We start from the raw sequence: 23,329 nt of genomic DNA, 5'->3' as shown, positions 1-23,329 counted from the left end.
CTTAAGGAAATACTTGAGCATCAGTGAAAGTAAGCTAGCTTACTAAAAATTCCGAGACTATTCCACTCGATGAAGGCGAATGATCAGTGGAGCTGACGGGTGCGAAATCCCCTTGGGGAGTTTTCTGCAGCATGAATGAGCCTAGAGTTTCATTGCGAGCTGCGAACTACCCTATAATGCTGTTTTCGGACAGCATTGACATTGCGTCTTCTTTAGTGTTCGTCAGCATCTGGAGCGCCCCCCTAAAGTGTGTGCGGCGCCATAATTATTCACGAGTACAAGAAGAACACAGATAAGAACATTCTAACATGCCGCACCAATACGCCCTAGCATATGCTTTCTTAATAGTACACTAGAGGGAAATCTGGCGCTAGTGTCTATGGGAGCTGCAGCACATAGTGCTTTAGCCAGCATGGGATTCATGGGTATAGTACAGGGATTTGCCTACGCTTCGTTCTTTCAAGTCCGTCTGGCCCTCAGCCGCTTTGCTGCAAAATGAAGTTCACCAGAAGTTCAGCAGTCCGACTTCACCACCTTGACCATTTCAGGCTCACCATTTCAAATCAGCTCACGAGGTTCATAACGAGCCATTCTTTTATACGAAAGAAAAGACAAAACACAACAATAAGCAAAGCCACAAGTGTGTTTGACGTCATAAGTTCGAACACCAGGCAAATCCATATACTGCTGATCATTTTCATGACGTTTGAATGATCGCAGCGCTACAGCAGGTCAACATTGTAGTCAATATTGACCTGCTGTGTCACTCTGGTCAATATTGTACGCCACCATATGCGGCAAAGCACCCGCTATAGTTTACTACTATCTATGGTCTCGCCAATGGATGTCGATTCTCACAGACACATCCCTTCACGAACATCTGAGCATCAGGGAATTAGGGCAGCAAGAATGCCGGGTCGCACCGATGCCGCGGTCAGGCAGTGCTCCTTCTCCTTGTCCGCCTCCTGTGGAAGTCTGGAGTAGGCAACTTCGGCTCGGCGGGAGAACACTGTTCCCAAAAGGCACACGTAAACCAGCGCGGCAACCACGTGGACAGGGAAGATGGCGGCCGCCAGCATGGCGTCGCGCCCACTCCGAGGGTCCCAGCGTTTTCCTTCGCGGGGGTCAAACAGCAAGAATGCGATCTGGATGAGCCATGTGCCCTGTGCAGTCAGGCAACAGGAAACGTGTTTACGCTCCCAGCGGTGACATCGGCCGATCTATCGACAAAAAAGCTTCCGGAGAGAGAGAGAGGATGAAGAAAGCACAGAAATGTAGGATTACGTAGAAGCCTGCCTTGGCGCCCGCTACTCCGCCTCGGGCAGGCCCGTAGGCAGGACTTTTTTTCGGGGGGGGGGGGGGGCACTTGCTGAAAACGTTGTCTATTTCAGAAACACACCTATTTCAATATTTTTTGGGTAAAAACACATATACTTAACCAAATTTCGTGAGGCGGGGGTGGCGGGCCCCTGCGCTGTGCGCCCCCCCCCCCTCCTTGGCTACGGGCCTGGCATCGGGTTAAGAGAACGAGTGACGGTTACGAGGAGTGATGGCGTGGGCAGAGTGTGAATACGAGATTGCATTGCTGTGAGCAGTGTCGCGCTCTCTGGCCATAACTGTCCTTTGCACCAACAACTTCTTTAATCACCAGTGTCATTTTGGTTTGGTTCTCGCATACCCAACACCGAGAAAGGAAGTGTTGGTCCAGGACTACAGCACACTAAAAGAAGTACACAGTAAATCAAATGGCAACCTTTAACTTTAGCTACATGGACCTTTCTTTGCCCATATACGCTGGTAACTAAGTCAACGCCATTTTTCTTCAGTCATTGTACGTAACAACAGTCGTGAGCACGAAAGGGGCAGGGAGGGGGGGGGGGAGAACGAGGGGCAAGCCTGCTCCATACCTTTAGTCAGTTAGACCTGCCCGCGATTGTTTAACGTGCAAGGTTATGGCTATGCAGCGTTGCGACCATTATGGCGGCTGAGGACTACTGATGCTGCATTCCAAGAGCTGTTTACTTGCCATTTTCACCCCCGGAAAGCCGAGGACCAAAGGCAGACCGTTATAGGAAGCACATGTCACCGCTTCGGTTTCATTTTCGCTCCCACTGCGATGCTTGTTTTCTTTCGAGCGCGACGAACGGGTGGGGGGAGGGGGTGAGGAAGGAGGGAGGGGGGCTGCAGGGAGACTTCGCCTCCCCTAATAAGGAACCCTGCGCACGCCTGTGTGTGTAATAACTCTGCCAAACAAAAAGCCGGATCAGAAGTTGCTCTTTGTAAAGTGTTCGAGCATTTGGAAGCAGGCGGTAACTCGCGAAATACGGCGCGCAGTCTTACTGTGATAGCATTTCCAAAGTGGAGCACGGACAGCTCTTTGCTAGAATATCACTTGGGCATGTCCGTTTCTATCGTTAAGTTTGCTAAAACCACTTAAAGCAAGTTATAGCACTTCCTTTAAAACAAACTGAGCAATGTGTTCCACAGGAACCATTGAAAGAGGTTAGTGTGTTTGTGCTTTGTTCAATCAGCAATTATTGGAAGCAGTAGACGCCATGAAAGTTTCATTCGCAGGCGTAAGTATTTTGTCTGGATGAGAATAGTGTCATCTACAAGCCTCAGAACTCGGGGACCTCACTCTGATCCTAAGGTAAGCGTGGATCTAATCCAATCATAAGTTGTTTGTTCACTACTTATGGGACTGTTCACCATTTACTTGTACACAGTTTCGGCAGAAACAAGAATAATAATTGCCGCAGCCTGTGTATTCTATAGTAACGTTCAATAGTTATAAAACACGTATATTAATTATAATAGAAAACAATCCCGGATTCCCAAATCGATTCTTTATTTTTAAGTACTAGAAAAGCAGCAGTTAGACCAAGGGCCTTAGCAATATTGACTGTAAACCACTCACTCTGCACCTTTAAAGTGATTTCAAGCAAGCAAAACAGTCTTTGGCCTAAGCAGAATTCGCAAAAATGGGGATGTAGGATTGTTTCGCTTCCCCAAATAGCCTTCTGGTTTGCGTAAGGGTTAATGTTTACCTAAAACACCCTTCGAGAGCTAAGTGTGTTGTAGGTTATCTAAACACTTGCGGCCCATGCGACGGAGTGCCAGATGATAATAGGGACGCACTGAATGAAGACTTTAGATTAGTGGTTTCAAACGCGCGGCCCGCGAACCTCTCGCTTGCGGCAGTGGCCCGCACATGACTGTCTTCATAAGTATGTTCGTGAGCCACGCAGGCATCACTGGTCTCAAGCATTGTTTTTGTAAGGCACCCCATGTGGTCACCATGTGTTGAAACATAACCCTGAAAGAAAAACTTATTTCAGTATCGACGTACATATTTTCATTATTTTGGTGATCGGTATCGACACGTTGTAATCCTGGCGCCAATTCTCCTTCAAAAATGACCCGTATATGAGATATGAGAAAGGTTTTATTTAAAATGGTAACGTTTCCTTAATTGCATGACTGTGGCCCGCTGGCTGAGGTGAGTTTGAGACCTCTGGTTTAGATTAACGGATCTGTCTCTTTTAGGGCTGTCTACAAGCACACCGTAAATTTACGCGATTCTGTGAATGTTTGTTGTTCTATTATGCTGAACAGGAATGTCCCCACCGGCACTGAGCGGTAGCTCAAGATACCATGGCTTTATGCACCAGATAGTCGGTACATAAAGCCAAGAAATTTGATGTGTGCATGTCTCACGTTCATTTGCTATAGGCTTGTATCTAGATGCATAACACATTGCACGCTTCTATAAAGAAGTTCTATTCCCCCATTACATTGCTCCATATTACAGACGCGTTTGTTCGATTACGAATGCGTGCTGTTTCTTTTCCAACTGAGGCCAGTCAGCATGTGCAACTATGAGCCAAATGTTGCATTGAAGGCGAAAGCGTTATAAGGCTATGATGGCGCTACAGTTCGCGAGACTTTTCGAGATCGTAAGCGCTCGCAAAGGTCTCGTAAGGTCTCGCGATTGTCCAAAATACCACGTGACCTTCTCCGAGCGATGACGTCCCATGACGGCGTCATCACGGGACATCATCATGACCTCACGAATGGGAAAACATTGTTACGTCATCATGACATCACATGATAACTTCATCACACGACACCGTCGCTCCGTCGCTTTGTCAAAGCTGGGCGGTTCCCGGAGGCAGTGAAAAATCACGTGAGTTGCAGAAAGCTTGCAATGCATCCGATCCCGGAAACAATGTACATCAACGTTAGGTGCAACTGCAACATTAGGTGCAACTGCTTTAGGTTCAATCAATTGAGACGAAAAAGAAGATGGATTTCGCCTTCGAGTCGTCTTAGGCTAAGGCATATGAAGCCGTGTGACGATCTTTTAGCTGAAGGTGCGACATGCAACTTAATTCAAACGCTTGATCATTTGTCAAGTAGAAAATTCAAGCGTTTTTATATTGTTTGAAATATCAAGCCAATTCAGGCTACACATCACGCTTCGTCATTTTGCACGTGTTGAGGTGCAATTGCGTTGCCGTAGTCGCTGCCGCCGCGCGCGCTCACCTGCAGAACTGCGCAGAATCCTCTCGCGAGCGCCGCCACCACGCTCGATCGCCGCGCCATTTCGACGGCAAGGCAGGCGGCCTGCGCCACGATGGCGTAGACGAGCAGCTCGTGCACCAGCACATCGAGCGGTGCCCTGCCGTGCGAGTGCACGTGGAACACGAGCCCTTCGCCCGCGAAGGAGAGTAGCAGCGCGGCGTAGTCGGAGTCCGGCGGCAGAAGACCGCGTCCGCTCGTCGACGAAGAGAGCAGATCCACGGGCCCGCTCAGACCACAAAACACGTACGTGGCCATGTGATGCCAGTTTCGAGGAGCCCACTCTCCCTTAGATATGCATTTTCGAATCTGCAATTCAATAACGAGTGAAATGCTTTGTATCCAGGCTTTCTATACATGTATATTCTATTTGCTAAGGACAGAGGCAGAGGCGGAGCCGGAGCTGGGATCAAGGAGGGGGTGTTCCAGACATCCCAAACATAAGCAGTTTGTATTTACATGTATGTATACATAGACACACATACAAACACACACACAATGCGTATAGGGGAAATACCCCAGCTTCATTCTAAAAAAGACAAGGCGTGCAAACACGGACACCAGAAAGAAGTCACGACACCACAAACGCCGTGGTGTGACTTCTTTCTTGTGTCCGTATTTGCACGCCCTGTCTTTTTAGAATGAATACTTACCAGCTAGCTCAGCTCCAACGTTACTAAAAAAAAAAATACCCCAGCTTCACTCTCCGTCAAATAAAACGCTGGCTCCGCCCCTGAATGGCAGTTGTTTAAATACATGGCCCTGTGTGAGCATCTGTACGGCAAAGTGCGGCCGCCGTGGCCGCGGAAATCGCACCCGCGTCCTAGCACTTCACAGCTTAACCGCTGGGCTACCACCGCGGGCAAAGCAACATTTCGATGCATGTACACACCGGATTTTCCCTCCGATCGCCCGCTAGAAAGCGCAAGTCATCATTAATACTCATAATCAACAACTAATATCATCTAGCGGGCCCGAGCCGGGCCTGGTCATGAACACGCGCGCCCTGGATAAGTTTAGTAATAAACGCCCGGGCTTGGAACCATGGGCCCGGGCCGGGCTCGGGCTGGGTTAGGTCACGTACGCCCCGCCCCGGCAGAAAGAGGGCTCGGGCCGTGCCCCGAGCAGAAAATTCAGGCCCGTGCAGTGCTCTAGTGAGTAGACGTGAATAAACGTGCGTATAAACGTGAGTCGATATAAGGCTGATTGTAATGCTGAAGTTGAGTAGATAGGACCATAGGTCGGCAATAAAAGGTGGAGTTCACTCAGACTCACTGAAGAAATATATTATGCGCTTAAGGCTCACTCAGACTCAGACTCACCAAAGGTTTACTCAACCGGACTCACTCGGACTCAGACTCACTAAAAGTTTTTCAGCCGGACTCACGCGGACTCAAATGCACCCGAATATTACTCACACAGACTTACTTAAACTCAGACTCACGTCTCGATCTGAGTCTGAGTGAGTTTGAGTGAGTCGACTCATGAGTGAGTTTGCCGACGTATGGCTGTGAGTGAAGAGCTCGAAGAGCGCCCGATTGGTGGGCAATGGTGACAGCGCCTCGAAGTCAATGGAGGAGCGTCTTGAACGTCAACCTCGCGCAGCGTGACGTTCAAGAGATCACGTGAACGTGCGCGTGCCGAGCCTTATGTCAAGTGAGAAGTCCAGACTCGTCGACTCCTACGGCGGTGTCTGACGAGAGATCTTGCTGCCGCACTCGGCACGCCGTTGATTTTACCGATTACAAGTACTCACTGTAGGGCGTAGTGGACACGTCACGAACTTTGCACCTTGGTCTCAGTTCTTATGAAGACAACTATTCATAGACAACTATTCATAGGCAGCGCACGTCGGCGATCATAGGCAGTTAGGCATTGCAGATAGACAACTACAAGGACGTTGGTATTACGAGCAGTGTCAGAAGAGCTTGTAAGCAGCCGCGGTGGCTCATGGGCACGGTGTGAGATGTATATATCTTTCATCGTACTCGGAGGTCATGGTGCTCTGCCGCTGACCTTGAAGACCCGGGTTCGATCCCGGCCGCGGCGGTCGTATCTTATGAAGGCGGAATGCTATAGAGTCGGGTCTCGAGAGTGCATTAAAGAACCCCAGGTGTCGACATTATCTGGAGCTCTCCACTACAGCGTCTCTCATAGCCTGAGTCGCATTTCGGTGTTAAACCCCCTAAACCAGGCGGTGGTGTGGGCGAAATGTGAGGCACAGTGTGTAGATATGTTGCAATATCTATTCGATCGAGCGAATACCAGTGGGTCGCGGATCGGGCTTGATTTTCCTTGCATGATCTTTAGCGTAATGGCGTGGAAACGCAAGAAAAGACAAGAGGGGACATAGACAAGCGCTATCGATGTCCCTTCTTGTCTTTTGTCGTGTTTCCGCGATATTGCGCTTAAATACATGCGGACTAGGAAAATACGCGATCGCAACAACATCAAGACAGAGAAGATGGTGGGCGCCTACCCCTACATCCTTACGCAAGAATATCAGTGAGTACATGCTCTGGGAGCTGTCACAATGCGTCCTCCATCGCTGCTAGTTTTAGGCGCCGTACAGATGCTCACACAGGGCCATGTATTCAAACAACTGCCATTCAGGGGCAGTTGTTTTCACGACCATAACTGGCGTTCGTCTTGTCTACTTTTTGGAGCGCTCTCTTTATCTAGTTATTCTTGTGTATTTTGTGCGTTCTGCGCCTTCCAAGTACGCTCATGGATCAGTACAAACTCGCTCAGCCTTCTGATCTTCTAAACTTAACTGGTGCTTGTCGCCCGTGTGTTCCCTTCTTCATATTGAGTAGACCAGTGGTGACTAGTGGGCTTTGCCCGATTTGTGCGTCACATACCTGCGCTAGGGTTTTTCGCGCGCACGCAGAGACACAGCCTAGCCACACACGGCTTCGCTGTCAAAAGCCGTCGAGTTGATATCTTTTGCCCGAAATTACGTGAATGCTTGTCACATACCTCAGTGGCCAAGCCCAATGTCGCCGCGGCTATCTTGGCCACGCCTTCAGCGCGTCCCGCGGATGCACTCGCCACAAAGTGCTCCCCAGTGACACGGCACCTGGCATGCCGACGCCACGTACGCAGCGACCACCAAGTGCCAAAGGCAAACATGATGACGCCCGGAAGAACGTGACCGTAGAAGGTACCCATGGCTCGCCTGCAAATGGAAACGCAGTGACAGACTGTCTGCTGTAATTAAGCCACTTGATCGTTGTTACCAGTCTGTATTGATTACTATAATTAGTACTTAGTGTAGCGCCACCTGAGCGATTTGCACCCTTCATATATCACTTGCTGCAGGGGCATGCTCTAACACAGTATCACGTGATCAAAGATTACTGTTTGATAATGTCATCGTAGGACGTCTTCAGTGCGTCACTTATTACCAGATTTTGTGACGTCACTGTGGCGTCAGATAAGTTGACCTCATGTGATGACGCCATTACACGATATCATCGCATCGTGAAATGTGTGCCGACGCTCCCTACCCTGGAAGCAATGAAAAGTCGCGTTAGGTGCAGAAAGCTTTCGGCGGTGAGGTGCAAGGATCAATACGTCGGCTGACAAGAAAAGGTGATGGCTCACAGTTTACGAACACAGTCAGTGCTAGTGCCACTCTCAGGCCCCTAAGTCTTGCATTGGTCGCACTTTTTTGTCCACTTTTCACCCCATATTAACTCAGTGGACGCGGCTATGTAAAAAAAACGCAGCTGGTACGTCGTTAAAGGGGCCCTGTAACACTTTTCCAGACCTCAATGTTTCACATTTTTTTTACTTTCGGGTTGCGTAGACTGAAGGCTGAAGAGATTAGTGCAGCAAGAACGGCAGCGATAGGGGGACGCAGTCCGAAGTTATTCAGCTTAGAACACTCAAAATACAATAAAATGGAAGCCCAGCCTCAACTCGATTTTCGCGGGGTCACCTGACCCCGTTTCACTCGCCCTGTGACGTCTGATGGCGCCCCAATGAAATGAACTGAAAGATCCTACGTACGAGAAGCTTGCATACAATGTTGCCCGTTATTTCCAATGTAATGATGTCGCCGTTGCGATAATAACAAACAATGTGGTGCATTGAGAGTGAACTGCACGTGCGAAGCGAGGCAGATGGCGAACGCCTTTATCATGTTTTGTAGTTTTAGTCATCTTTCTTGTTGCTACGGCGTCTATATCAACGCTCTTACATTTTTTCCCCTTCAGTTTCTTCAAACAACGGCGCCTGGAGCGTCCCCAGCGCGTTTCCTCCAGCGCCGTGGCGTTCGGCGCATTCTTTGCCGGGCGCTGCAGTTTTAAAGCTGAAAGTCTATCGTTCGTCTAGTTGGTGCTCAGTGAAAAAAGGCATGCTAAAGAAAAAGTAAACCCAATAATAACCTCTTTTGTGATGCAACGCCGTTATTACTTCTAACGTTACATTCATCCAATCATAGGCCAGCGCTCATCTTCGTCATTTCCGCCCGCAATAGTTCTGGCGTGCGCCACTACGCGTTGATGCGGTCGGCAGTGATGTAGGCGTTTCAAAAAAAGTGTTGGAGGGCCCCTTTAACATCTTAGAGCAGTGTGAGAGAAATACAGATGTAACGTTATGGTATGTTGCATTGCCACCTTTGCCAACACATTCGATTTTTCCCTTCAAGGGTAACCAGTCAAACACAAAAAGAATAAGGAGCAGGGTTTTTGTGAAGACTTCATAAGGCAAATCTCCTAAATGAAGTGTATCAGATTGAGCCCATTAAAAAACGTAAGACATTCTTTGGCGGATTCGATAACGTGTCCTCAATCTCATCACTCCTTACGAGGGCCTAGGTACAGCTTTAGGGCATCGCATTCATTTCGACCACCTGTTGTTAAATTTAATGAGCCCCGAAATATTGCTTTTAAAAAGCTCGCGGAACGCGTGTACGCCACGCCATGTTCAGGAACTTGACAGCCGCAAAATTACCACTGCGGTTCTTGAAGCAACGAAACCTCACGCAGAGCAAGCGCGATCTCCTTACAGTATCCCCCCTAACCGGCGAAGCGTGTCGATACGGAAAGTCACAGTGATGTCGACGCCGAAAATTCGCTTGGAATACAGAAAAATGGAATAGCAGGAAAGAAAAGAACGACGAAAAGCAGTGACATCTCGCAGTTCGGAAGGAGTTTAATATTTACAGATGATAGCTGAACACGTGGCTTGAGGAAGAAGCTACATGTGGGGATTTTAATGAGGGCAACGTCCGCAGAAAAAGCGTTAACTTCACGTATGAAACTGCGAATATGCGAACTACCCGTCATACTTTCACCCGTCATACTTGCACAAAGTTCGCTTCAGGATATTATGTAACACCAAATGAAGCCACCCAAGCCCTCTACAAGGATTCAGAATGCGTTTGGCCATACTTACTGCGGCACTATACGGGCTTTGAAAACTGAAGTGAAGGGGAATGTACACCATGTGTTTTCAGTGCAACAGGCCGTGAGATCCAGTGGCGTGTCATATATTTTAGTGTTATTAACTACGCATGTGTACATAATAAGTGTTTACGGTCATTCCTTACTTTTAAGTTTTATTTGTGTATTCTGTTTTCATAAGGACCCCTGACATATACTAAGTTGAAGTTTCTCTTATTCCTTTGGTGCCCCACCCCATCTTTGTAAGCAAGCTGCTGTAGCAGGCTGCAGCAGCATAATTAACCTCGACCCCTCAGCTCTTCTCTTTCAATACATCTTTCTCCTTCTCTTCATTCATGTTTCAACTGTAAATATTCCTCTCCTCATAATTGCCATCTGTAAACTTATGCAAGCTTGGTTTCTTCATCTGACAATATATTATTATAGAAACATGGTGATGAAACTAGTTATCACGCTCAAAATCACCTAGTAAATACTTACGACTTAATTTGTTATGGTTTGGTGAAATATACAAATAAATAACCAACACCAGTTCACTACACCATCGTAAGTTCCAAGTATAGCACCGTCCTGCTCTGTGAAATTTATCCTTTAATTATCAGTGAATTAAACTGCAATTCTGGCCTTTAGGACGCATTAGTTCAACAGGAAGGTATTACTCATCCATCAAATGTTGACTGACCGTTAGGCAATTTAACAAGGCATTGATGACTAAGTTTGAGCGTGCTTATATACAAGGGAATAGTGCAAGATAAACAATAAATCATCGAGTAATTCCTTTCTCCGCAGTGGATTTCATGGCACTGCATTAAGGTGGTGGCGCTAAGTCTTTTCGAAGAAAATTATCTGTGTCCTTACTCTGAACCTTCACTCCCTGTTTCTATACGAGCGTTAGTTGAACAATCCACAGCATGGGAGCTTATTTTTATGTTATGTCCAACAAAGCACTTCAGCCGCAGTTGTCTCCCCTTAACGAGAAGGTCTTGATGATTCCTCTTAACGTGTTCGCCATATACACGTGGCGTAGAAGGCGTTTCATATTATGCTTACTCTCTTTGAAGCTAAACACAAAATCATTTGGCCGGTTTTAGGCCAACATTCAGGCATTTGTGGATTACCACTTTTCATTAGAGCGGAAGAACGTTGTTTGTAAGAAAGTCAATCTGAGCATTGTAACCACTGAGATAGCGAGACGACAGAAGTGGTTGCACTGCTGAAGCCAACTGTGACGTTACTGGTATCACTTGACCTCAAGTTGCATTCTTCAGGTGAAACGTTCGCACGATCCGTAACAATGCTATTGCTGTCGCTAACTTGCTGTGCGGTCAAGCTAAAGGTCAATGTTCAAAATTGCATAGAAGCCAGCCGTTGCAGAACATAGATTCTCTACACATGTGATGCGATTTCAGATCCATTTTTTAACATAACGCCATACCAAGTGTCTGGTATGCTTAGCCTACATTCCGTATACAATGATCTGAGGGATACGCGTCGAATTTTAAATGATTCGCAGCAGGTTTACAATCTATCACTTCGCCAAAGTGTTTCTGCCATGGAGAACTGTGCAAGAACATTGTGAAGCATTTTTTTGTTCAATTTGAATCCCTGTACATGTCACTATCTCTTCACAACATAAAACCACTCTGCACTTCAATCGCTTTTGCCCCACCTTCTGCGATGACTGCCCAAAACACAAAAACACCCAGGTTTGTACAAAAAAAATCTACAATTTCTATGTAACGCGAAACACTCACCTTTATCTACAACGTTTTCGTGTCAAGCAGAAACACAACGTTCTCACATAATTCCTAAAGAGCTAGAAAGCGGAACACCAACACTTAAACACTGTCTCTCACAGCAAAAAGTATTCCGCCCCCAATTCCCATTATACTAAAGCGACGCTAGAAATCTCGTTCTAAAATTTTGGTGCAAGGCTTAAAGATATTTCCATTAATGAAACGATGTTATCACTCCAAGACGCAGACCACTCACTGCGTGTTATATGTCGTCGTTATTATAACGCAACTTGTTCGAACTATTCGAGTCAGACGAATGAAAACACCGTGATACCTGATCTTTTTCCACTGTGTGCAATGGGCCTTTACACTGTTCTGCAGCAGGTGACACGACAAATGCTGCACCACGTAGGCAGAATCATCTTTTGCGCATGGCGGAAAGAAGGACGAGACAGCAATATGTCTTTTTATCTGCTGATCAAACACAAGCCTCCATACAGCTCCACGGCTTTTTCAATGTGGAGTTAATTTTTTTTACTTTATTTTTTTATTTCAGGCTGCAGTGTCTGGGTACAAAAGGTCAGATTCATTGTTCAGGCATACGATATCACGATCAATACCGTCGTATTGAGGTCACCTATAGTTACGTTTCCCTACCTCACTTCCCGACCTTGATTTAAAGAAATTAGATATTCTCGCCGGGTCCTCTTCGCTCACTTCGAAATCGGTTGGTGTCCACTCCTGTCCCGTGTGACTTTTTATAAAGCTATGTCGTCCTTTCCGTAACGCGGATAGACAGGGCAAACAGTGTAGAATCCGATGACCTTGTTTATGAAGTCAAGGTAACCCCAGTCAGTCACTTGGCGATGGTTTCTTGATCACTCACTTGACAGATGCTTTACACACTGCGCCATTCATATGCGGCGGCACCCCTGGATGCCGCTTCGCTCGTGTAACTCCATTGCGACATCTCACGGGAATCCCGTTAAGATAAGTTAATTGCCGTTACCGACGTATTTGCGAGCTCGCTTTCGTTCCCAAAGTGCAACATTGTGTCCTTCATCATGCTGCCACCAAATTACGCAGTATACGCTGGTTCAAACTATCGACAAGCTACGGTTTCGGAAATCTGTAATCGACGGTGGTTTGTCGATTTCTGTTATATACCGGTAAAACTCGTCCAAGTAATCTCGTTAAATTTAGTCACAAAAGCACCTCCGTGGTGGCAAGGACTACTGTCTTCCTAATTTACTGACTTAATGACCGACACTTCCTGAAAAACGTACCACGGTGGACTGATGCAAAAGCTTGTGCGAAGATGGTACACTGGTACTTCGTCGCATTCGACACTCGGCTCACGGAGGTACCATCCGCCGTACCAAACATAGACGAGAGAGGACGCCGTTACACGGAGATGGCTGCGAGCTAACACGTTACTACGGTAGACATAGTTTTGAGGCAATGCATCCTGCAAAATATTTTCAAAGCCGTGCACTCTCTACCATAAGTTGTGAGACTACGCGCAGAATACTGCGTCACTTCAGGTTCACCAACTCCCGACACCGTAGAAGTGAGATGTTTCCCGATTAGCTTGTTCCCTGATGACCAACCTCGACTGATGGCCGGGGCACGACGAGTGGGGAAGGGCCACAGCGTCCTCGACTGAGGACGACGCCCACCTGAAGGCAACAATCTTTGGTTGAACTACAGTTTATTCGTATTAATGCGAAGTCTTATATACATAGGCGAAAGGAAAATCCGGCGGTCCTATGTACGTAAAGAGCTGTCATCATCATGAATGGGTATGCACCACAAAAATTGGGCAGGCCTCAATAATCACCACTGGACCACTAAAAATGAAGAAGGGAACACAGGGGCGGGACTGGGCTACAGGTATACAGGAACGTCTGCTTAGCCATATACAATTTTGTTTGTGACGCAAGACGAATTCTTTATTAATATTATTCTCACAAAATTCCGTTCTTCGAAATTCCTCTCCATAGTTGATCGTATTCTATGTAAATGTATTAGAGCTTATCACTGTCCTATATAAATGAATCATTCTTAAATCTCAGTTTATACCCTAGGCGACCGATGTATTCCTTATCTTTCGTCTCAAACTTTAAAAAGGTCGAAAGCTTGCGCTCGGCCCGATTTGATCGCGTTTCGTGGCTGCCACTATAGGTTCATTTCATTTCATTCATTTGTTTATTTGTTCGACAATGCATGATTGTCGTGGTGCATGATTGTCACCTGACTGAATGCATGACTGTCACCTGATTAGGCCTCCAGCACCACACTATACATTCGTCACACAACGCAACTGCATTGAACAAAATAAATACAAAAGCACAATGACATTACGGAGAACTAGGAGAAAGCTTGTAAAAAAAAAGACAAGGCTTCGAAAATGTGTTCCATAACGTATAGGTACCATTGCACAGTAAATGTAAAATAAAAGAGAAAAATAGTAGTTCAAACAGTGGTGTTCCACAGAGGAACATGTGTACAGGTTTCAAGCTATACAGTAAATGAAATACCTGAATCAAGGAAGTACATGTTCGACTTCTTTCTGAAAGACGATATGGAATAAGAATGCATTATCACCGTTAGTACTTGGGGATGAATGTTTAGTATATGAGGAATTTGCCATTTTAACAGTTTTTGAGCATAGGTGGCACTAGTTTTTGGTTACAAAAGAGCAGAATATCTGAAGTTGTAGTTTCCAATGTTGTTAATGTAGGTAGCAAGAAGTTGCGGAGGGTCATTTCTGTATTCCATAAATATAAGCTCAGAAAGACCCTGGGTATATATTTCATGAATGCAAAGAATATGCTGCGATGAAAAACAGTAGGATACGTGTTCATGGTATGATAAGTTACGAATGAAACGAACAGCTCTTTTTTGCACGAGATACAGGATATTTTGATCAAAACTGCGACGTAACTCCCCGAATAAAAGTATAATTGGCGTTCTAACGACTTGGGAAACAAGGTCCGGTATCTCTTTAGCATACCTACTGATTTGGCTATGTTGCTTACAAGAAATTCTACGTGTGGTGTCCATCGTAAGTCTTCGTGGAATTGCACTCCAAGAAACTTATATTAAGAGACTCGTTCCAGTACCTGCGTCTTAAAAACAAGTGGAGGAGATAAAGGAAGCGGTTTATTAGTGGCATGAAATATAATGGACTTAGTTTTGCTGACATATAAATTTAACTGATTAGCGCCTAACCATTCTGTAATATTGGAGCCACATGTACGCCGAATCCACGAGGCGAGGTAAACTAGAAGAAGAAAAGAAAACACTCGTATCATCTGCATAGAGGTCTATTTCGGGGGTGTGATGAATAAGAACAATATCAATAATGTATATAAGGAATAAGATTGGCCCTAAAATTGAACCTTGTGGTTCGCCATGCATTATGGTTTGTAAGTTGGACTTGAGATTATTGATAAAAACAAACTGGCTTCGTTTACATAAACGGTTCCGTATCATATTCAAAGTTAAGCCCCTGATTTCATATCGTGGTAACTTGGCGAAGAGAATTTCATCTTTAATCGAGTCAAATGCTTCCTTTAAATATAAAAAATACCGACAGTGTACAACTGGTTTCCTATATTACCTAATAATATTTCTCTAATATTAAGTAATGCACTTTCTGTAGATATGCCTTTCTGAAACCCATATTGATGTTGAGATAGCAAGTTATACTTATGGAAGTAATTCGCTAGTGTAGAGTTAATCACTTTTTTTACAATTTTTGAAAAGCATGGAAGCATTGATATAGGTCGATAATTGTTAATATTATTAATAGAGCCCCCCTTATGTAAAACAGTAATTCTAGCAATTTTCATTTTCTCAGGAAATATTCCTGTAGACAATAAAGAGTTAATAATATCACAAACTACTTCAGAAATTATATCGGTGACTTCTTTAATTGGTAACGTCTTAATGTTATCAAAACCTGCCGAGCAGTTATTTTTAAGCTCATGAATGATGCTGAAGATCTCTGAGGGCGAGGTTGGATGAAGGAACAGAGTATTGGTCATATTAAAGTCTGTAAAGGCGTTTATTGACGGCGGGATTGACGGCGACGATGCACAACGACGACAGTCACGACAGAGCGCAGGCTCACAGACTCACGAGCACGAGCACGAGGAGCGTGATCTCCGAGAAGAGGCGAAGAGGGCGACCCACTAGAAGGAGCTCGAGAGGACGACCCATTACAGCGTTCCAATGCCTCTCTACAAGTCGATGAACTGGTTTGTAATACCGGAATCACCAGGGTAATCGAACTGTCGCGCAGTCACAAAATGTCGGTTGAATTCGTTAGCAAGGTCTTCATCTGTTACACAGGTTGAACAGGTTGTTACAGGTTGAACTTCGCTGTCGCTAAGTTGAATTTGGCACTGCCGGTAGAAGCAAGAGCATGGCGCCGCTCGTAGACGGCCTTCCGGTAGGCTGGACCGTGACGTAGAGCTCGCATGCGCGCAGCATTCCACTCACGGTGATCGGCAGTATCTTCTCGTGTCCCTCCTTCTCCCCTTCCCGGGCCGCGTATTCTGGATCCGCTCGTCGCTGCCGTTGCCGCTCTCGTGCAGCGACAAGCCTCGCTTCACGATGCGCTGCTTCTTCTTCGGGAGTGCGTATACTTTATTTGCGCGTCCCGTGGCTGTATATGATCGAGCGGTGGAAACGCGGCGGAACTCGGTTGCGCGAGGTGTCTCCGTCGCTAGCCGTAGCTTAGCCGTAGCAGCTGCGTGGTTGTCGCTACTGCGCATGCGCCGCTTGGCATGAGGTCGCGAGGTTATGGCAGGTGTTCTAGCCGCTGCGGCGTCGCTGGTTGCCATGGCTACGGCGCGGCTGGCTTTTCGTGAAACGCGCACTCGTTTCGAGACCAGTTCCCCGCGGCAGGTATAAGCCAAGTAAGGTTCAAGGAAGCAAGCAAACACCAATTAAAATTGGTGGACAGGCGTAGCCAATAATTGATAAATACTTTATTGAACCTCCGGAATGTTGCTAGTGATAAACACCGGGGCCGCACGTTTCAGCTACGCTGGTTAAACATCTGTATGGAGCGCTTGGGCGGCGAGTTTTATACTCCTTAAATCGAAATTTAATTTCAGTGATAACCTGCAAACTTGCACTTCGTTCGTCAATCAAACGTTTCTTTTCCTGAAAACACTGCTGCTGACCCGAAGGTCGCGGATTCGATCCCGGCCGCGGCGGTCGCATTTCGATGGAGGCGAAATACTAAAGGCCGGTGTACTGTGCGAGGTCAGTGCACGTTAAAAAAAAAAACAGATAGCAGAAATTTCCGGAGCCCTTTACGATTCCTCCATGGCCAGGTGGGAGGCAGCCCGTTCCTGGCCGACCAGCTTTGGGCTGTCCAGCAGGCCCGCTAAGCGGCCGACAGGCTTGGCCTGACGGTCCCGACGTGGGAGTCGCCCACTGCGCGCTAGGGCGCGTCCCGCATGGACCTCATTAAAGTTATTTCAATCAATCAATCAATCAATCAATCAATCTACTACAGCGTCTCTCAGAATCATATCGTCGTTCTGGGACATAAAACCCCAGATATTATTATTATTATTATTATTATTATTATTATTATTATTATTATTATTATTATTATTATTATTATTATTATTATTATTATTATTATTATTATTATTCCCGCACCATGGCTCCCAATCGGGATGCATGCTTGCTATGCTCCTGCCCGTTTTTCGGTAAGCAGCAGTTTTTCCGCTGTGAAAGTTGCTCTAAACGTGTTCATGCGAAGTGTGTAACCTGGCCTGATGAAGAGCTGCAACTTCTGAAGTCAGGATCGCGCTCATTTTGCTGCAATGTATCTGATCTGAGCCGTTCTTCTGGTAAGCCTAGCGAAGATAACTCGGCGGCGTGCAGCGATGAGCATTGCAGCTCTCAAGCCGGTTTCCTCTCCACGTGTACCCCTCCGGGTGGCGATCTCGCCGGGATGCGCCACCTCCTCCTCGACGCGTTGGAGGGAATCTTGTTTCCTCAGCGACGAGGTATCCCAACTGCGCGAAGAAAACGAGCGCCTCCGTAAGGATCATTCCCGCGGTGTTGAACAACAAGCCCGCGTGGTCGCTTCCCTTCGTGCAGAGGTCCGCTTCCTGCGTGAGGAGCTGACGGCCGCCGTGGCAGTGAAGGCACCTGTGATCTCTCCAGAGCAGGTGAACGTTGACCGATCTGTGACCACCAAGCAACCTGCGTACTCTGAACAACCTCTCTCCAAAATTCTTTCATCTTCGAATTCGCCGCCAGGTGACGTGGACACGTCCGAGCGTGTCAGTGTGATGCCTGCGACAGCCTCTTTTGCAGCGGCAACTGAGGGTGTAAGAAAGAAGAAACCCGCCTCGTTTGGAGCTATGACGACATCCACTATACCTATAGCTCAACTGCCACAACGGCCACAACGGCCAAAGGCTATTTTTGTTACGAAGCTGAGCCCGAACACCACTGCTACTGACATCAAAAAACATATTGCTTCATTGGATATGTCTCCCATCTCCTGCCGGCGACTTCAAACAAAATTCCAGTCATATTCTTCATTCTATATCGAAGTTGACGAGGAAACACTACAACGCCTGAATGACCCTTCGATGCGGCCCCTCGGATGCCTCTTCAAGCCATTTCTGGAGGGCTGCGCGATGACATGCTTCATCCATCTGAGCTAGTGCCCGGAATCGAAAGTGCCATGTAACGTAGACATATTCTACCAAAATGCTCGGGGTCTGCGTACCAAGGCACTCGACTTTTTCTCTAATGTTCTTTCGTCTTCTTTTCCTATCATTGCTATTTCTGAAACCTCGGTCGGCACGGAAATTCCCTGGTCTGACTTTTTCCCCCGACCTACACCACCTTCCGCAGTGACCGAGATTTCAGTGAAACCATACAGAAAGGCGGTGGCGTGCTGATTGCCATTGATAATTCACTGAAATCCGTTAGACGGAAAGACCTATAAACTACCCAAGAATCGATGTGGCTAGAAACCAACCACGAGAGCAGTGAAAAATGGTTGATTGGATGTTTCTATTTACCGCCCAGCATTTCCCCTGCCTCGTTTCATGATGCCATGTCTTCTATTGAACTTGTGATATCCTCTCATAGTCGGCACAGAATTATTGTTCTTGGGGATTTCAATGCACCTGGAATTGACTGGAGCACGCTTACCTTTTCTCATTGCAATCATTTTATAGAGAAAAGGTGCAGCCTGCTCTTGGACTTTCTGGCGTTTAATTCCCTACTGCAACATAACACAGTCGTTAATTTCAGTGGCAACGTCTTAGACCTGTGTGTATCAAACGATCAACCCCTTGAAGATTCCCGCTCCAACATCTCTCTTGTACGTCCTGACAAATTCCACCCACCATTTAACGTAAGATTATCTGCATCAGCCGAAACAACGAGCTACAGCAGTTACGTAAGCAAAGATTTGCTTTCAAGCGAAGTGATTACACGGGACTGTATCATCACTTGTCCACCGTCGAGTGGTCACAGGCTACTGACAAACCAAATGTTGATGACCTGGTTGATCGGTTTACGGAGCTTGTACTGAGCGGCATGCTTAATTTTATTCCCCAGTATACACCTAAACAACGTAAATATCCCCACTGGTTCTCACCTGAACTTATCAGTGCACTGAAGCATAAAGCTCGCGCACACAGGAAATCTATATGTTCTCCATCCAGCGAGTGGAAGGAAGAGTTCAGCTTTTTTCGAACTCTCTATAAATGCCTATATAAACGGGATCATAGTTCTAATATTGAATTCTTAGAAAAGAGCGCCTCTGACAGGCCAGCTGAAATTTCGAAGTACGTACGTAAACGGTCTAGCAAAATCAGAGAGTCCTTCAGACTACTGGACTCAAATGGGGTAGAAGTGCATGCCGTCGCTGACTGTTTTGCCACGCATTTCTCATCCGTTTACAAGGCCTCAGACTTTAGCACTGATATCAGACAACAGCCCAAGGCGGTTAGCTCATCCAGTGCTTTGTCGCTGGATGAAAATATTATCTGTGAATGCATTAGGCGCTAAAAACCATCTTATCATGTGGCCCAGATGGCATCCCCATCGCCATACTGAAAGCTTATGGTAGTATATTTGTCCCAGTACTGACTACGATATTCAATAACTGCCTGGACACTTCCACATTTCCTAGCATGTGGAAAACTGCTCGTTTTTTCCCAGTATTTAAGTCGGGCTCTAAAACCGTTGTTTCTAATTATCGCCCGATTTCTCTACTATGTGCCACATCAAAGATCTTCGAACTGGCTCTTCACAAAATATTGTCTTTTAGTGTGAAAAGCTCATCGATTCCAAATCAACATGGTTTTCTTGCTGGCCGCTCAACTACCACAAATCTTGCTAGTTTCATGACGCAGATATCCACACCTATTTCTCAGAGAGGACAGGTTGACGTAATCTACTGTGACCTGAGCAAGGCTTTTGACGTAGTCAGCAACAGACTGATTATGGTTATACTTGCGCACTTTGATGTTTACTTGTCGATTGTGAATCTTTTGTACAGTTATCTGCTCAATCGATCTTGTTATGTTGCCATAAATGGCCAAACCTCTTCTTTGTATAAAGTGATTAGTGGGGTCCTACAAGGGTCGGTATTAGGGCCACTCCTATTTTTAATTTACGTTAATGATGCTTCTCTTGCCATTCGTAATTCTTATTTCCTCTTGTATGCCCATGACATCAATATATTTAAGGAAATTCATTCAGTTAACGACTGTCGCTTGCTGCAGTCAGATTTGTGTTCTTTTTCCGAATGGTGCAACGGTAATAACCTTTCTCTGAATACCTCAAAGACAAAATTCATGTCTATCACTCGCAAAACGTCTAGCGTGTTATTTCAATACTCTGTCGATTCTGTGTCGTTATGCAAGGTTTATGAAATCAGTGATCTTGGTGTTGTTGATAGCACGTTAAACTTTTCTGCTCACGTTAAGCGTGCTGCCATGCGGGGCCTTCGTTCTCTCGGATGTGTTTGCAGTATATCTCGAGAATTCAGTTCTCCTATAGCCCTCCACAAATTGTACACCGTAACATGTCTTCCACAACTTGAGTATGCGCCCGTGATATGGAATGGCATTGCTCACTCCAGCGTTAACACCATTGAACGGGTCCAGAAAAAATTCCTTTATTGCGATAGCAATTATATGGACAGTCTCGGCTGAATTTTGCCGTCGCCGTCGCCGCCGTCATGCACCGTATATGTATATATGTATATATATATATATATATATATATATATATATATATATATAAAAGCCCCAAAGAAAAATAATTCAGAAAAATGCTTCCGAAGCGCGGAATCGAACCAGGGACCTCTTGCTCCGCAGCGAGTGGCGCTAGCCACTACGCCACAAGACGCAGATCCTCCACGGAGCTAACGGCGAGCGTTATATACACACCCTTTAGCGCTGGACGGACTCAGAGACGGCAGGCGCTTATAAGCGTTTCTTCATTACCAGCGAGATGGCGCGAAGAGCGCGTCGGCGAGCTCGCTCGCTTCTTCTTATGTTTGCGCAGGGAGAGCCTTGCCCTTCCGCTGTCTGCTCGCGCGGTTTTCTCGTGCTGAGGGGAAGAGGGATGTTTCACGCTTTCACCGTGATGTCCGCGCTCATGTTACGGAGCGTACGAAAGTCACTCGAGCTCAAGGGATGCCGCTAAACGAACAAACAGAAGATGAGCGCGAATTATCAAGTGTCACAGCTCGACACTTGAAGCACGCTAGTTTCCTTCGCTGCTTCGGCCGCCTTTGCAACAGGAGCGCTGTTCAAACTGAGAGTATCCATTGGCGAGCCTCACTTCGTATAGCATTAGTTTCTTGCTATCGCATTCATTGCTTCGCCCTTGCGGCGAAACTGTGACTTTTTTATTTCCCTTCAATGTTTATCGTGTTGTCTTATTTTACTCCCCCGCCCTTTTGTGTTCATTTCTCTTTGTCTACGCGTTTTTGCTCTTGTTATTTCTGAAGGCTGTCTGTATTCTATTGTTTATTTTTATTGTTTTATTTTTGCGTGCGCCTGCACAAAGACCATACGGTTGTTCCTGGGCACGTTAAATAAATAAATAAACAAATAAATATTATTATTATTATTATTATTATTATTATTATTATTATTATTATTATTATTATTATTATTATTATTATTATTATTATTATTATTATTCTGAAAAGACCCTAAAGTTGGTTAGTGTGCTCACTTCGTCCTTTCATTTCATGTTTTATCGTACTCCTCAGTTTAATCACTCGCCTCTCGGCCAATCCCCTGTAGTGGGTACCCGCCATAAAGGAGGGAACTTGTAAGCAAGAACGAGAAGAAGAAGAAGAAACAAAAGTGCCGGGCCATGCATGGACCATCTCCGCAGGAAAAACCAAAAGAAATTGGCAGATCCCCTAAGCTACAACAGCAGCAACAACAACATCATGAAGTGGAGCAACCTCCAACAGGTTCACCGCAGCCACAGATACGCCAGTCATGGAGAGACTACCTCACGCCGGATATGCAGTTCTCTGGGGACGGTAAGCCTCGTCTGGCATCGAGTGCCTCTCCGGCGATTTAGTATTAAGCGAACGTTATATGATGTGAGCCATGGCGTAAGCGATACGCTTTGAACGCGACGAAGGTTCCTGGCTGAACTAAATTCTTTAACACGCTCTCGGTACGGCAGTCCCAGTGGTTAGCTATCGCTCAGTCAACAATATATTTGCTTCAGTATAAGGTAAATTGAAACATGGGCTTCCATACAGACTACCGAAAAAAAGAGTAAGATTTCCTACAGGCAACGCTAAGAAGATCACATTCAACTGCCTAGGCTATCACGATTGCTTATTAAATTGGTGTGACATTTTCAGTTGATTGCAGTGTACATTTCGCCCAATTGGATACGACAGTAGTCCGATCAGTACAAAAGTAGCTCTAAACACATAACTTGGACCTCTATAAGATACAATGACTCCAGCTCGGCTACAAATAAAGCTACCTTACACTCTTCTGTCATTCTTTGATTAAGCCTCTCTACTACAGGTATCGCGTTGCTTTTCTTATTTATGTATTTGCACCGTTCACATTTTATTATTGTATTCCTAAACAACCGTAATCACCTAACGCTGCAGATCTGGAGCAGCAATGAGGCTTCATTTATGTGGTGGCTATTAACCTTGTTGCTCTGCACGTATGCCACAACCTCGCTATTGTTGCGAATTCAAAACTAAGCATGCCGTTTTGTTTTCTTTTGTTCTTCCAGCGGCGTAAGTATTCGCATACTACTGTGTTTTATTGCGAACAAATATATAACGGCATTCTCTGCGGCTTTTCACCTCCACCGTTGCCATCATGCTCCCCGTGTGTGTGTGTGTGTGTTTGTGTTTGTGTGTGTGTGTGTGTTTGTGTGTGTGCGTGTGTGTGTGTGTGTGTGTGCGTGCGTGCGTGCGCACGCACAAACACACACGCTCGAGTATAATCGTACATAATCCAGGGTACAAACGACCAGCTATTTCTAGACATTTACAGCCATGGAGGAAAAAAAAAGGAGGGAGTGCGCCTAGCGTTC

General features: G+C 46.0%; 1 protein-coding gene across 1 annotated transcript in view; it reads right to left on the bottom strand.

The window, feature by feature from the left end:
- Window positions 1-852: 852 nt before the first annotated feature.
- The window catches only part of LOC125759675 (transmembrane protein 45B-like), a 93,002-nt gene continuing 70,525 nt past the window's right edge, over window positions 853-23,329 (bottom strand). Inside the window, exons 2-4 of the mRNA XM_049418721.1 lie at window positions 7,561-7,759; window positions 4,546-4,890; window positions 853-1,163 (exon numbers count right to left, since the gene is read on the bottom strand). Coding sequence (XP_049274678.1) covers window positions 888-1,163; window positions 4,546-4,890; window positions 7,561-7,752 — 813 coding nt within the window. The 5' untranslated portion in view covers window positions 7,753-7,759 and the 3' untranslated portion in view covers window positions 853-887. The remainder of the gene's footprint in view (window positions 1,164-4,545; window positions 4,891-7,560; window positions 7,760-23,329) is intronic.

Source organism: Rhipicephalus sanguineus, chromosome 8 (genome assembly GCF_013339695.2).
Source record: "Rhipicephalus sanguineus isolate Rsan-2018 chromosome 8, BIME_Rsan_1.4, whole genome shotgun sequence".
Lineage (NCBI taxonomy): Eukaryota > Metazoa > Arthropoda > Arachnida > Ixodida > Ixodidae > Rhipicephalus > Rhipicephalus sanguineus.
The sequence above is the reverse complement of the archived record's forward strand: the minus strand, read 5'-3'. Positions and strand labels throughout refer to the sequence as shown.